At 47.3% G+C, this 16235-nt stretch overlaps 1 protein-coding gene across 4 annotated transcripts in view; it reads right to left on the minus strand.

Annotated features, from left to right (window-relative positions):
* TYRO3 (TYRO3 protein tyrosine kinase) overlaps positions 1 to 15473 on the minus strand; it is a 42938-nt gene extending 27465 nt beyond the window's left edge. Inside the window, exons 1-5 of one of the 4 annotated variants that reach the window (XM_027881721.1) lie at positions 15407 to 15473; positions 10808 to 10991; positions 8648 to 8748; positions 4429 to 4599; positions 1644 to 1730 (exon numbers count right to left, since the gene is read on the minus strand). In XM_027881721.1, the coding sequence (XP_027737522.1) occupies positions 1644 to 1730; positions 4429 to 4599; positions 8648 to 8748; positions 10808 to 10989 (541 nt within the window). In that variant the 5' untranslated portion in view covers positions 10990 to 10991; positions 15407 to 15473. Of the gene's footprint in view, positions 1 to 1643; positions 1731 to 4428; positions 4600 to 6209; positions 6315 to 8647; positions 8749 to 10807; positions 10992 to 14357; positions 14772 to 15406 lie in introns of those variants that run through there. The other 3 variants (XM_027881722.1, XM_027881723.1, XM_027881724.1) reach the window with 3 other exon arrangements.
* Between the last annotated feature and the right edge of the window lie 762 nt (positions 15474 to 16235).

Genomic DNA, 16235 nt, shown 5'->3' on the forward strand with positions numbered 1-16235 from the left:
CACTTCCAGGAGTGATTTCATTGAATTCTGCATGTTCTTAGGATCAAGGACTAAATAAACATTATTTGGGCCTGCTCCTATTCCTGCTGATGCCCTTGTTAGAACATTTGCTTTAATTTTAACAGGGGCTGTACTAGAATCTTCAAACTTTTTTTATTTAGAAAATCCTCATCATATAGGTAAGTTTGGAACTATGCTTTTAGATACATCTTTAAGGTATTACAGTAGGAACTTTTATGACTACAGCACTGGACTTGCTGTTTAAAACCTGATTTTTGTCTCTAGGACATGCCACACACTGGTGCAAAATTTGTTGAATCGAGTGAGATTGCTCTTTCTTAGCTCTAAAACGTATGTCTGTGACAAAAGTGTGTGAATCCATTAGCTGATGATTGACCCCTATAGAGCACTTTTTGGCTACATATAATTGCTGGGAATTCTGAGGTCTTTACCCCTTCATCTTGGTTAATAAAATAATAATAATCTATGTTAACATTCAAAAAATAAAAAAAGCTTTTTTATGCTAAATGTTTTTTCAAATTATGGCTTGATGAGATTTTTTTAAAGCATAATAGCTTTGTGAACTAAATTCTATCCCAGGATAAAAATATCCACAGAAAATATATTCCACAATAACTAACTCCCCTGTGTAGACAAGCCTTTAAGGCAACAACTCCAAATGGTTTTAAATTAAGTTATAAATCTTACTAGTTCAGCACACTGCATTCTTGGCATAGCAGTAACCACAATGTCCTGAAGAAAAACACACTGTGGGAGTGGTAGATTACAGCTGGATTTTAAGCTGTCCTTTAATGAACAGTAGCTACTACGAGTTCTGATACTGATACAGACATAAATACTTGCTCTTACTTGTACTGAGCAATATGGAACAAATGATTTTTGTGTCATGCCTCTCCTGAAACTGATGATAGTGTAATTAAATGTGCATTAAAGCATGACTAAAAATTCAAATGCAAAAGTATCTCAACATGAAGAGGAGGGCAAGAACTAATTGCTCTGATTATCCTCTTTTCAGTCACCTGGAGGAACAGAGGAAATGTCACATCAATCTGGGCACTTCCAATGGCAACTGGTCATGCACAGGCTAGGAATTATTTGTTTTCAATGAGTTTTTAAAGAGCAAAGAATTAAAAAAAATAAAATCCATAAAACTAGTGTGGATGAGCAGACCTTACTAGTCACTGGTGATCACCTTCCTTGACTTTTTTCAGCATCAAATGTGATAATACTAGAAGCAAGCAGAATTAGTGGCCTCTTTAGCTCCAACAAGACCCATCTATCTCCAAGAAGGAAAGATTTCCCCAGCTACAGATTTACATCAGCTTCCTCTCTCACAAACGGTTTGACTGCCTCGTCTCTCTCCTTCTCAAGGAGAAATTGTTATTTGACATCACATTTCCACTCCTTAATCAGATGTGGTTTATTTTCAACAGCCTGGGATACGGCCGTGCATAGGAAGTGGGAACTGCCATTAGAGCACAAAGCATTGTTTTGACTGCCAAGAGCTAAAACTGGTGCTGGCTGCCAGCAGCTTTGAGGCAACCCCTTGCATTAAGGAGCCCTACTTTCCCTCCCCAGAGAGCAAACCCAAATCCCTTGCCCAGTCTCTTGCACTCTCTTACCTTTAATTTGAACAGTAGCTGTCCGAGATGAAGACAATCCCTTTATGTTGTGAGCTTCGCAGGAGAAAACTGTGCTTTGATTAATACCTGGAGATCAGCCAAGAAAAGGAAAGGAAACACAAACAACTATATAATCCAGCTTCAACTTTCAGGAGAATTTCAATTATTTGTGACACTCAGCTCAATCTGTACAGCCAGTTGCAAGGCTGAGCTGGGTGCCAATCAAAGTCATGTGGATTTACATGCAATTAACATGCTAAACGCAATTTTAATGGCGAGAGTGTGGTAACACAGAAAAGCTTTCACAGGAGCTTCAGAAAGCACTGAAAGAGAAGGAAAAATCTGTCAGGGTCACAGCTCACAGTGCTCGGTTAGTGCATGTCCACTTCTCAAATTCTGGTGAGCATCTTTGGAGCAAGCATTGTGTTGAACCATGAGCTTATACAATGCCCAGTGCTTTGGACTTCAGCCTGCACCTGAGCAACAGCCATCTTCTAACTGGGATATAAGCCCAGGCAAACTTCCAACCAGATGCTGCCTGTTAATGCCCACCTGTCCCTCACCTTGCATCAGACTTTTGAAGACACAGAAAGGAAGTGGAAGTTAAATGCTACTATATCAGCACTGAGGCCCTTTCCAGGGGTGATACAAGTAAGAATTAGGCTCCCTGTCTTTTGTGAGCATCCATCCATCCATCCCACAGGGCCTGAACATGGCATCATACTGATGTCTGGCTGCTCCAAAAAGCATATAGGTACTGCAAATTAATCAGAATGGAGATAGATTTGCAAAGCTGACTGGAGAACTGTGTCTAGCATCTATTTTCATTTGATTTGGCCCTCAGTTGCCTTACGGGGCTGTATCTGAGAAAAGTCAAGGATTGGTACACTATGGGCATACGTTTTAGGCAGGAAAAATATTTCCGAGCTGCACAGAGCAGCTTTTGCCCTTTGACTCATCTCCCAAGCCTGAGATTATTGGCATTGCAAAGAAGATGTAAAGGAAGAGAGGAGGGAGTGCTATAAAATCAAAGGACAGAGTATTTTAGGCTTCTTCCACTCATTCCTCTGAATGAGAAGAAAATGCTGCCAGCAGGCTAAAGGCCAGGCAGCAGAGCAGAGTAGCACCTGACGTGGCAGTCATGTCCCAAGAAAGAAGCAAACACAGCTCTGCCCTGAGGAAAATAAAAAACACACCACGAACCAAGAACTGCTTGTTCTCTAACACCATGCCAGCACAGCTTTCCAAATACAACACTGTTAAACCTTCTAAATGTTTGCTTTCTATCCAGTACTTTACTATTATTGTCTTCAGAATTATATACTTTCTTCAGCTAGCAGTGCCTGTTTTCTTACCGACTGTCTTTTTCAACATGCTTGGGTAATCTGACCATGCAGGTTGTATCCTGATATATATGTTTTCGGCTGCAAAGACAACACCTGCCCAAGGGACACCCCAAAGAACACCGAAAGCAAAGAAAGGTGCTGCTGATGAATATATACAACAGCAATTCATTTGAAGAATCACCAGGAGTAGATGTCCTTCTTCAGGTCTCACTACCACTGCCTCACAATGACAAAAATTTTGTGAGGCACCACGGGATGTGTTTAGTGGAGGAAGGGTGACTTATTTTTTTACTGTCTTTCCCCTCTCAACTATTGGTCTTTTCAGTTTCCATTTCAACAGGAAGATTATATCATAAGGGAGCAGTTTTTCTTCCCAACTTGGAACAGCATCAGTGGCTATGTAAGAGAGGGAGACGATGATTTAAAACCATTGCAAATCACGAATCAGGTTTTGATTTGCATATAAATTAGGTTCTAAGGGAAGTCTGAATAGGATTGGGTAGCTCAAAGGATGGCCCACGATATACAAAAAGAAACTCAACCTGGGTGTAACTGTATTAACACTGAAGAAGAGGTCTCAGAGATGACTCTTAGTTCTGAAAACTTTTCTTTCTAAATAGTTAGTTCAACTTTGGCTCAGAGATGCTGAGAGCAATAAAACAGCAGCAAAGAGAAGACATAACACAAAGCTGTTGGACAAGTAACTAGAATAAAGTTACTTTTAAGAGAAGGCAAGAACCTTCTCTTGTACCTACAAGAATAGCTGTAGACAGTTCCTGGTAGAGATACATTGCCCTTCCCTGAAAGTGGTCTGAAGAGAGGCCCAAACACCTACTGGCTCGCAAGTTCTTTGCTGATGCTGCTGCTGTACCACCATGCCTGCTCTGGGGCAAAACTTGTTCTTAAAGGATATCAACCAGCCCACTTCAGCACCTTTACAACTACTCTAAAAGTGTCAAACAATTACAAGAGGCAGTCAGGTTTTAATGATGAGGGCATTCAAACAAAGACAGGAGCAGGGAAGAGAGGGGAAAGCAGTGCACAGGAGGCTGTGCACATGTCAGCTGTTACATGTGAATGCTTAGAGAGTTACAAGTCAAATGGGACCAAGGGAGTCCCTGAATATAACCATGAACACCCTCCATGAGGTGGAACAAAGGAGGCACCCAGTGCATCATCTGTTCAGTAGTTTAACAGAGTGCCAGCCACACATAAACTCTGTAAGAGCCTGTGTGCCTCAAGCCAGCAGAAAGTACACTGAGCAACCCTGAGAGATGATCGATCTGGCTTTGTATGTGATCATGACCCCTCAACCCTTAATGCAGAGTGAAACACCATTCTCATATTATGTGGTTACCCAGTGTCACTAGGCATGATCAGAAGAGAGCTCTCCTCTTCTGACGCTTAAAGTTGATCCCCTGCATTGGCAGCAGCCTTACCTGACACATTTAAGATGGAGGGGGAGATGTCTGGAAGCCCCACTCTAGAGTCTCCCATCCACCAGACAATTGTCACTGGTTCAGGGGGACCAACAGCAGCACAGGCCATATGAAACGGGGCATTAGGGGACACGGACACATCCTCAGGTTCCACAGTAAAGTAGGGCACACCTAGAAGAGCAACAGACAAGTGACAATAACTGGAGACACTCTTTCTATTGTTTATTTCCACTAATACCAGTGCCGAAGACTGGACATCCATCTGCCCAGCCACTACACCTAATCCGATGCCCTCAGAGCCCTTCACAAAAACCAAGGGTCAGATATGCTGGATCACCTCAGTGAATGTCTAAATACTACCACTAGAAGTCAAAGAGAAAGAGTGCTTGCTTCCCCAAATGCCTTTGAAAAACCACTTTCACTGAGCCTCCTTCAAGACTCCCCTATGAAGCAGCTTTTAGCGGTAGTATTTGCTCAATTTTTCAGCTGGATAGACTGGAGTTTAAAGAGGCAACAGTCAATAACTTTAGCAGTGGCAGACACCACTTTAAAAGACAGCTAATCCAGCTGCAGAGACTTCTCGCCATGCATTAAAACCTGAAGCTTGAGAACGTGTTGAACTAGTGGCTTTAACAAACCCATGAATGAGGAAAAAACCCCCTGGTGAGAGACTGAGATCATCTGCAATGCTGCCTCTGAAGCTTAATTGACTGGAGATGCCTTCCAGCATGCTCTAACACCACCACAACCAGGCTGTCTTGAAGTCAGGGGTAATTTGTTTCAGAGCTGAAGGCTGGACACAGCACTCTTGGTAACTATCTGCTCCCCACCAAGGAAAGACTTGAGCTTGGTACAATAGGCCCATGGGGAGCAAAACGCAGCTGCAATACTAACTACCTCAGGTCATCTAAGTGGCAATAGTCGAGTGTAATTCAACACATCAAGAGATGTGGTTCCTCTTATGGGCAATGCCAAAACTCTTGTGGTTTCAGTGCTCCAAACCAGTAACACAAACTTCATCAGCCATCAGCACCAGTGCTGACCATGTCGGACAGCCAGCACGTACTTCTGGTGGCTGCTGGAAGAGCCCAAAGAAACATTCAGTTCCCTTTTTTATAATAAAATCTCTGGGTGTCAAGTACAGCTGCTACTGACTGCATCTCCCCCTAAATCAGGTATTCTCAGTTGGAAAAAGTGTGTTTTGGAAACTGCTGATTTGTTGCATTGCAGAAACAGAGGAACCAAAAACCCTGAGCATTCACATGCTGAAATTACACTGTCTGTCCCCGGCCAAAGATGGCAGGCCCAGGGGCTTCAACTGATGTGGTAGATGCTGTGCACCTCCACCAGTAGGCAATTAATGGAGGTGCCTAAATAGGGATTTAGAAGCCTAATGCTTGACATTTCCCCTAAGCTACAGCCAAAAGTGATACTCTCAGTCTTTCACTGACTGTCCAGTCACTGTGTCTTTCACGTGGCATTCCTTTTGTGCCTTCCTTGACTCCATTTAGAGTGGTAAATAAATGAATAAACTAAAATGCATCTAAAAATAGATCACTTGAGCAATAATGGTGCCTATCTGTGCAGAAGCTAATGTTCAGAACAGGTATATCCATCAACATGGCTTACTGTTTGGTTTGGTTTACATATTTTATTTCATTTTTTTTTATTGCATTCATACATAAACAATAAAAATGAATAAGCTTTCCAGGTATCAGCTGCAACACCTCTGCCTGCTTTGCCCTCCTTCTCCAAGGAAGATTAGAAGGGAAAATAATCACCTTTTCTCTACCTGTGAGCAGGATCCCTGCCTCCTGTCCATTTGCCATGACACCCAAGGTAACCTTTCAGGTGGATCCTGCCCAGCTCAGCAGGTTTTCTCACTTTGGGAGCAGCTAAACAGATCAGACAAGACCACAATTAAAAACTCTCATAGCTCAGGGAGTGTAACTGACTCATCCAGCTGAGGAACTTGCACTGTACGTATGTTACCTGGCCAGCTCACTCTCTGCGACACATTTGGCCTCCCAGTTCCTGGTATGAGAGCTGAATGCCAGCACGCCCCTCTCACAGATGCACTGTGGAAGCACTGAGCAGCCAGGAGCCAGGAAATCAGCGGCAAAGCAAGGAAATGATCCTGTCTATTCCCTGTTCCAAGCCAGCATCCAACCTATGAGGCTGATTTTTTTGTACAGCTCAGTTTTTAAACAGCGTCAACTCACGGAATGTGTCCATACAGGTGTGGTTTGGGCTCTGGCTGTAGCTAATGGGGGCTAGCAGCCTCAGGAACAGCCACGTGGTCAGAGGTGTAATTTCAGAGGGAAAGTTCTGTAAGAAACATAATCTGTATTTTTAACACTCCACAGTGTGCCTCTGAGATCACCTCTCTGAGCAACAAACACTATCATGTTCTCAGCATGGCCAGTGTCTAGTTTCTAAACCAGAAAACACTTGTAAAATAATTTATTTTCTGTAAATTATAATGAGTGTTTCATAAGATCAAACATTTCTATTAAAAAGACAGTTCAAATGCCATTGCTACAAATGCTGGCAGATACAGACTACCTAAGTAGGCCTCAAAGCAGATATTATACAGCACAGAAATCCAGTCAAGCTCACTTTAGGTTAGATCAACAATAGTCCACACTTGTTTGTGTGGCACACTGAAGGGTGTCAGCACCCATGGAAGGCTGAAAATCACCAGGGTAAAATCCTCTCTCAGTCAAAGAGGACAACAGTTGTTATCAACGGAGTAATCGTTTCTAGGCAAAGCTGGTACACCCAGGGAAAAAATACACAGAGATAACAGTGAAGGTGGGATTGATAGGCTTTTGCATTGCCAGGTGTTTTCTTATGCTAAGAGCTGACACATTTTTGAAATCCCACCCTTTATCACTACTTGTTAATCTTTAATTTTATTCCCCAACTTCCTTTCCACATGATTACATGCTCAGTTCAAGTTTAACTACCTTCTACCATGCTGTTTTTCTCATAAAGGCGACTGGTTGCTTTTTTTTTGCTTCTGCTTTAAGCCTTGGTCATTATTCTCAGTACACTCCCCCCTACCGAGCTGCAGCTGCTTTTTGTGACTTTGATACTTTTTGCCTGTGCTGTCCAGAAGGGCGCCTTGTTTGTGTCAGACAGCTTAGCACACTGAGCTACCCAATCACTCCTAATGCACCCACCATACAGATGCATCCACCTCTGGAGCAGGCTCTGGTAATTGGAACAGAAATAGAAACTCTGCAAAAGAGAGCATTTTAAGCTGTAAACAATGTTCTCCAGTTGAAACCGTACCTCAAAATTTAGGTGTACATAAGCCTGGTATTTATGGAAGGCAGAATTTAAGTGTTCCTTTTCCTGTGAGAGCTGCTATGAATGTTTCCATGGCTCTGAGTCAGTGAAACCTTTGCTGTAAAACACCCAGACCACACCACCTCCCATGACACCCTGCCTGCTCCCCTCTCTTTTAAGACTGTCAGTTCAGCTCTGGCTCAAAATGCTACCACGTACATCCAAAAAGCCACTTCTTGCTGCCTATGCACTGTTCCTGTCAACTTCTTCACCATATATTAAGCCATCCTATCACTACTAGCTTCTGAGGATCTAACAGAATCACGGCTCAAGGGAAATGAAACTAGAGACAATAAGAAGCCACCAATCCACACTGCCTTGGGTTATTTTTGGACAATCATATAGAAGTTGTTCTTATCAGAAAACCCTGGACAAAACAGTGCCACATGAAACAGTCACAGCTACGAAGTGCTACTGTACAGCACTTCTCTCAGAACTCAGCACTGGGCTAAAACTGTACCTTGCCCTCAAAGATCCGTTTGGCTGATACACAGAGCCGGGCTGTGACCCTGCTTTGAGAAGTGGGTTGGGCCAGATGAGCCCCAAGGATCTCTTTCAATTCTACAAAGTATTTAGAGATGAACGCAACAATGGATTTAGGAGCTGGAAAGAAATGTGTGTGCACGAAAGGATCTTGTTTCCTAACATGCCAAAATAAAATCAGAAGGCAATGAACTGATAGCTCTGCTCCTTGATGCAATTCTCCTATTTCTTACTCCTGCTCTGTAGCAATCTCACTGCAGTTAGCAGCAATGGTTCAGAGCCAAGAAGCCTGTCACTGGAGCAATCTGCTCTCACCACTTCAACCTACAGCATATTGGTGGGTCAGCCCTGAAAGGAAACCAGCGCTACTACTACTCCTTACCTTCCACTATGAGCCACACTTGCTGTGATTCTTCCTTCTTCCCCCCGTTCTCAACCTGGCACCAGTACTTCCCAGAATCTGTCCGCTCGACGGATTTCAAGCTGAAAAAAGTCAAAAGCCATATCGATATTTTATGTGGATAAAGCATGTTTTTGCCCCAAAGGACCCTTCACTGTTTGGCAAACCAGATACATGGAAAACATCCACTGAGACACAGTCAGCTCTGAGGAGGAGATCAACAGCCAGCCTGCACAAATCATGTGGCAAAACAGCGGAGATGGGAGGCTCCTCTCTAAAGTGGGTGGAGAGAGTCCTCAGCAGAGCAGACAGCCTTCCTCCAAAACAACCTCGCAGAAAACAAGTCATCTGTGTTCTCTCAGGATAGGAAGGGTTGGTCATCTCAATCCTGAATCATGACTCTAGCTAGCCTTCAAGAGCAACAGCTTGGCCTACAACATCTGAGCTACAAGGAAACTCCAAACTGCAAGCCTCCAAAGAGTCTGACTGTTTTCACCTCAGTTAAGTGACAGGACTGGCAACAGCCTCATAAAGGAACAGATGGGTCAGAAAAGGGCCCCCTCACCTCAAGTGCACTCGGTGCTGTTCTCATCCAAGGCTTGCAAAGCTCCTTGGGCCTCTCAGTTTGTGATTTCAAGGGGCTATGCGGGCCTGCTCCAGTAAATGGTGAACAAAGGCAGAATTTGGTCCCAAAGCAACAAGGCCTCAGCTACCAAAGGCATCAGTACGATTCTGACTGCCTGTCAATGTTGACTGCCCGCCATGGGATGTGCAGACATGTCTCTGCTGCCATGCAGGGCTTCTCCACAGATCTGATGCCTACCTTTCTAATACTAGCAGCTGTCCTCCTTGGAGAAGGAAAAGAACATCTCAAGAAGGAAGAGAGAAAAGGGAAAGTGCCAAAATGCACAAAATGGACCCACTGCAGCCTGATTTTCAGAGCTGGACCTTCAAATGGCATCAGCTGTCTTGCCCATCCAGCCACATGTTCTGAAACACAGCGATTGCACCACATAGTGGGCGGCAGAAATGGTCACTTTAGGAGAAGAAAGGAAAAAGGAGAAAAAGATACAAGCCCATCCAGCTTTAGCATCCTAACTTATCTCTGGTGCTGCAGAGAGTTCTCTGTGGAGGAAAACAAGAGGCAAGAAAGGAGAACAGACCAAGAGACTGAGGGGTAGAGTTAACTAGTGGAACTAGGGGGAAGTAAACAGTATAGTTTCAAGACAAACTGTTTCCACAGCATAATGTTATGCAATAGTTTTACTGTGCACGGATGTTTTTTCCTATCAAAATGTTTCTTACGGACAAGCTTTAACACAGAACTTTTGGTTGGTGGAATTGGAGACTATGCAATGTCAATCTAAGAAACCTAACAGGAGATGAAGCCAGAGCTCAGGGAAGAGCGATTCTCAGTCAGTCAGGAGTTCTGAGCTCCCATGGTGATGGCATGTTTGCTTCTACAAGCTTTCTTAATGCACAAAAAAGAGCAGAACCTTGGGTCTTGTTTAACTCAGTACTTCCAGAATTAGCTGACATGCCTCTTCTGCTGAAATAAAGGTACAGAGAGCTGCTCTGAAGAAGAATTTCTGTTCCTCTGAATGGGGCAGAACCAATACCATGAGGTGTAAACGTACTAGGAACAAATTAGGATTCATTGCAAAATGAATCAAGAATGGTTCAGGTGACAAACACACCTACCCAAAGAAAGGAAGGGGATGTAGTCCTGGGAGTCTCATTTCAATTAACAATCCTCACCCTTCTGGCAGACTGACAGCTCAAAAGAGAGAGTAAGAGAACAGAATGAGTATGATAGAGAAAACCTATTTATGCTGCTGCATGGCAGAACAAGATGAACAAACAAGTCAAGAACATCCTTTTCACCTTGAAGTCACGTCTCAAGGATCACAGGCATTAGTAAAGCACCTGCCCCCACAGGAGTCAGGAAACTAATATGGCTCTGGTGCATAAAATCTCAGCACTCAGTGGCTTCAATTCTGCTCAGTTATGCCCTTGTCACACACTGAATTGCAGACCTAAGGACCCTGCCCCACTGAGGGCACTGCAGTTGCATAGAAACAGCTGACAGCAGAAAACTGCAATAGTTTCCACGTTATTCTTCCTTCTCTGCATCTGTTGTACCTGAGGAAGCCGATCCAGTGTTCTTCATCTACTGGAATGTACACCTGGTCTACGCTTTGCACCACTGCTCCGTCCTTGATCCACAACATCTCAGGATCTTCCATTCCCTCGAGGCTGCAATTTAGTTTCACGGGTTGACCCTGGGACACCTTTAATTTGATTGGAGGTCCTGTAAATTTCATACCTAAAAAAAAAATACTACTCCGCCCCACCCCCAGAAGAAGGGGGGTTGGAGTACAGCAAATTACTCTAGGTTGGTGGTCTGGAATTACATACCCTACCAGCACAAGCTGAGACAGTGTGTTAGTTTCAGTACTGCTCTACTATGTCTGCTAAGCAATAGTCAAATGCAAGCACTGAAAGCAAAATTGCTGGAGAAAAGTGGCAGTTCAGTGTATACATAGGGATTTTTCCAACTCATGTAACAGCAGGGTGAGGATCTGCAGAGCAGTGCCCAAGCAGAGGTAGACAGAAATGCTGGGAGGTTCTCCGTGTCAGTCATCCAGCAGTGCTAACTTCATTCATTCAATAGGCTACACCTCCCCCTTTTCCCCAGGCTTGAATTTAAGCTACCGTGCTCATGAGCTGCTAAGAAATCATCGTGCTTGCTCCATTGTATGCATTTGCAAAGAGCCTGGATATGAGAAAGAATCAATTATGTCTTGTTATTCAGTGTACACTGTTCCCCTACATAACAGAGAGCTTCTCTGCAATTTGCAAAACCCATGAAAGCAAAGCCTATTCCACAGCGTACCTTGCTGAGGAGCAGAACTGTTCAGAGAACAGATATTTGTGTTGCGTGACGTGGGTGTGTGCTCAAATGAGCCTCCCTGGAGTACCCTCCAGTCCAGCCAAAGGACCACATCGCACCCAGAGCTATACCATTGCGACCACAAAGCAGCAGGGCCAGAGTTGGTGGAGGTGCTCAGGTTTATATTGACACAGAAGTGATCAGAATTTGGCCTGGAGCACTGTTACATGTGTGGGTGGATGGGGAGTGTTTCCCTCAAGCAGAAGCGAATATATGGAATTTGTTACCACGAGAAGACACGGAAGCCAACTATCTAAGTGCATTTAAGAAAGAAAGGCATATAAAGGAGGAACCAGAAGATCAAAGGAGACCGTGGGAAAGCAGGAAGGTAGAGAAGAAATGTAAAGTTAGTTTTGTTAGGGAGAGTGGCCATTTCCTATGCAGTGGCACAGGACTGACAGACCAGAACAGGTCTAGCCTAATTCAATATTATGCCCTGGCAGTGGACTACACATCCTCCAGAAAAAAATTACTCCATCCCTCTTGCCCAGCCATGTATATCCCATACATTACAACTTCTCCCAGTTCACTGGCTGGTCAGCTTCTCACAGGATGCCTTGCTAGCCCCCAGAGCCAGACAGAAAAACAACAGTAGTGAAATCCAAAGCAGCCCTGTTGCTCTCAAACTCTTTTACAGCCTTATCAGTAATCCAACACAGATTCTGATATGCCCCTTTTCTTCTTGCCAAAATGCCACCCTCCCACAGCCATGAGGGCACCACCTCACAGGGCACTGCAACAGCAGAGGAACTCACAGTGTGGTTGTAACAACTGGGAGAAGGGGAACCATCATTGTGGGACCAGCCAGCGCTCTGCCACGAGCAGCCTGTACCCAGATGAGTACCAGCAGTCTGGGACCAAATACAGAACACTGGCAGGTCTTTATTCCTTTCCTTAAAGAGATCCCCCAGCCTGCTAACAGGTGGTTTCCCACACTCAGTCTTTTGCTTTTCTATCCGCTGTTATTAATTTAGCAAATTCACAGTATTGGAAACCAGACAAGCTGATCATTTTAGTTTAGTTGCTACAGCTCGTTTGCTGGGCTAAGGATTTAATCACCTTGGGTGAGGATGATCTAACCTCACATTACTTAACTCAAATGTAACACAAACAACATGTACTAGTGCATGCCAGAAAGCATCCTCCCTTTCACCCCTCATAATGGTGGACTATAACATGAAAGCTTCATAGCAGCTCTCTGTGTGTTACAGAAAACTCATGTAGCCAGGCTGCTGAACACATGCACAACTTGACAGACACTTTCATTACATGTGCCTTCATGGAAAACCAAACTACTCAGCTTCCTTCAGACTGCCCTGCTGAAAGAGTTAGTCACAAATTAAACAAAGAAATGTTATTAGAGACCCTTTATGGTTTTTCATTTTGCACAGAAATGATTATATATGTAGGAAATTAACAGACAGTACACGTGTTCAGTCTGTGTTGTACACATGGTCCAGGTATAATCTCTCCATCAATATCAAATGAAATGAAGAATTACATATTGGAGATTTTTAATAAATTCACATGACCAAAATGCAGTTTTGGCTGCAGCATCTCTTTGTAGCTATCAGGGAGAATCACATAAGAGACAAATAGGGATTTTAATTTTCACCTATTCCTCCTTCTATTTTCCCACTCACGATTTCTCATCTGACAACATTCTTGACTGTGCAAGAAATAATCTCATCCAAATAGGTTCCACCAAGCCTACCTGTAAGAGCTGCAGGTCTTGAAATGTAAAGATAAGAAACAAACTGTATTAAATTTCTTACCAGGCAGTTGTCAGAATTGATAGCAAGCGAACAAACTCGTCAAAATACACGACATATATGTTTGTTTGTTTTTTAAACTTGCTACCTCCGAATATTTTCATTCCTAGGAACAGAATGTGTTTTATGTGAAGTTATATTGGGACCGGAGAGAAAGACATCTGCTCATGCAGGCCAAAGTAAAGGTTTTTCGCTCCTCAGATTCTTCAGGACACTGATCTAGCGATCCAACCTGTGCCACAGCCCCCTCAGCTCCGTGTCACTGCACGCACATCGCTCCACATGCAGCGCGGAGCTAAACTCCCGGTGAAGTCGGGAGCAGGTTGGCCGGGGCGTCGAGACGCTCCAACACGCTGCCTTTCCCTGCGATTCGGAGGTGAAACTTCGGAATATGAGTTCACGAGGTGAAAAACAACAAAAGCCACTCAGGAATGCGCTAGCGCCCGGCTTTCCTCGGCGACGACCCGCGCCAGGAACATACCAGAGCAGTGCCTCCGCACACACTGGGGAGGATTACTCGGGCTCCAGCTCGCCGCTCTACTCGCAGGCGGGCGAGGCTCGCACAGCCCGGGCTCCCCGCCGGCACCGCCGGCTTCCGAGCGCCACGTCGCTGGCCCCTCCGCTGTCCCCACGAACACGGTGGAGCCCCCGCGCCCGGCCGGGAGGGTAACCCGGGCCGCTCCCGACCACCACCTGTGGCTGCTCGAGGCCCCTCGGCCGCCGCACCGAGTGGACCTGGCACCGCGGCAACCGGCCCGCAGGCAGCCGGCCGCTCTCGGCGGCCGGACCCGCGCTCGCCCTCAGCCCCTGCCGACACCTGTAGAGGCGTCGAGGCGGGGGCTGCCCGCGGGGGACCTCGTCAGCAGCAGAAGCCGTGCCCCGCAGCCCCTCCCGCAGCGCCCAGAGACCTCGGGGGGCACTCCCCCGCCGCCACCCTCCGCCCCGGCGGGCTGTCAGCCCCGCTCACCTGCCACGGCAGCGATGTCCCGGAGCGCCGCAGCCCAGAGTCCCAGTACGAGGAGCCGCGGGATCGCCATGCTCCGCTTCAGCTCCATCGCTCCCGCACCACCATCCTCCCCCCTGCTCCCGGCGCCGCGGGGGGCTCCCACCGCCCGTGCAGGCAGCGGTGACGGCGACAGCGGCTGGGGAAGCCCCGCGTCGCCGCCCGACACCGGGCTCGCCCGGGGGGCTACGGAGACGCTCAAACTTCTGGCCGCGGCTCCGGCCGAAACGAGCCGCAGGAGAACCCGCCGTGAGGCGACGGCGGGGGTCCGTGGGGTCGGGTCAGGTCCGCTCCGGTCCGGTCGCCACCGCCGGGCGATCTCCCCCTGCCGGCGCGCAGCCACCGCGGCGCCGCTCGACACGTCCGTCCGTCCGTCCGTCCGTCAGTCCCTACTCAGCCGCCGCCGCCTCCTCCAGGAAATGGCGCTCTCGAGCGGTCACCGCGCGCTGTGCTCCCCCTCTGACATCACGCTCATGAATATGCATGAGCCGGGCGCCCACCGCCCCCCAAGCGGCGAATCACGGCGCCCGCCGCCCCCGCCCCGCCGCCCCGGGACGGCTCCGGGGCTCGGAGCCCCCGGCAGGGTGGGACGGGCCGGGGCGGGAGCGGCAGGAGACCAAGGAGGTGTCTGGAGGCGGCGCCCCCTGAGGGCTGCTCCACAGGGCGGCCTGGTTTCCAGAGCGCAGGGAGGGGGTAACCCACATCCGCGGGAGCTGCCGGGGCACCGGTTATCCCCCTACCTACCTGCGGAATCAGAAGGCCACCCTGGCCCCTCAGCACCCCCCGCGCACCCTCCAGCCCCCCAGGGGAGAAGGGCTTGGGGCCACCACCGGGGCTCAGCCCCCCCAAACCAAGGCTCTGCCGGGATGAGCGGCACCCCGCCTCATGCACACAGCACCTCCAGCCCCATCTCCCCGGCCGGCCCTCTCCGGCTCCTTCCCCCGACCACGCTCCCCTCACCGTTCGGACCCTGGCTCTGGGGATACCGGCCACCCCTGTGGACCACCCCTGACCTGTGGTGGAGCACCGGCAAGGTGAAGAGATCCACCCGTGCCCTTCGAGCAGGATCGGCTCGGCCCTGCCCTCTTTTCCGCTAGTGGAAAAGTAGGGAGTAAGCTGAGGAGGGAGATCTCTGCTGCCACGGGGTTACTAGCACGGCGTGGAAAAAGTCACCTACAGTTTTTTTTAAAAATCTGGCGCTGCCTTTTCGTAGGAAATCTGGGTTGAAAGGCGCCATAAGGAGCAATATCGTTACAACACGATGCAGCTTTCGGCTCTGCCACAGCCATCGGTGAGCAGCACTTGCCTAGCAGCTCCTGCAGTATACTCTGGAAAACTGGCTAAACGGAGGAGTGCAGGCAAACTGCCTTATCCCCAAGAGGGGAATGGAGAAACTGAGGCAGGACAGGCTCACATAATTCCATTCCAAACTCTAATCTTCACTCCTCCCTCCCCCAAGTCATTTACATTTCTGATAGGAATTCCTAGGGGACTGGAGCAATGCCAAGATTTCATTACTGGAATAGAAATGTCACTCCCTCCCCAGTGTCTCCTGCTGCAATGAGGCGGCTGGGAGGAGACACTGACAAGCCATCCGTTCGAGAGCTTGTAGGAAGCCTAGGTGCTCCTGGAGACAGGAAATCGTGCCATGCCTCTCTCTGGGATCACGACAGCTCTTAGGCTGAGAGGTTCTGCACTAGTGCTTGCTAAAAGCTTCATGCGCACTTGCTGTCACTGCTGTCTCTCCCCCATGTATCCATATATACCCATCTATCCGGGTGCACGGTGTGTTTCTGCACTTACTCATGGCAATAGCACCTTTCAGAAAGAAGCTACTTTTGC

The sequence above is a fragment of the Empidonax traillii genome, unplaced genomic scaffold (genome assembly GCF_003031625.1).
Source record: "Empidonax traillii isolate 1590-97213 ecotype Southwest subspecies unplaced genomic scaffold, ASM303162v1 scaffold93:size1158651, whole genome shotgun sequence".
NCBI classification, from domain to species: Eukaryota; Metazoa; Chordata; class Aves; order Passeriformes; family Tyrannidae; genus Empidonax; species Empidonax traillii.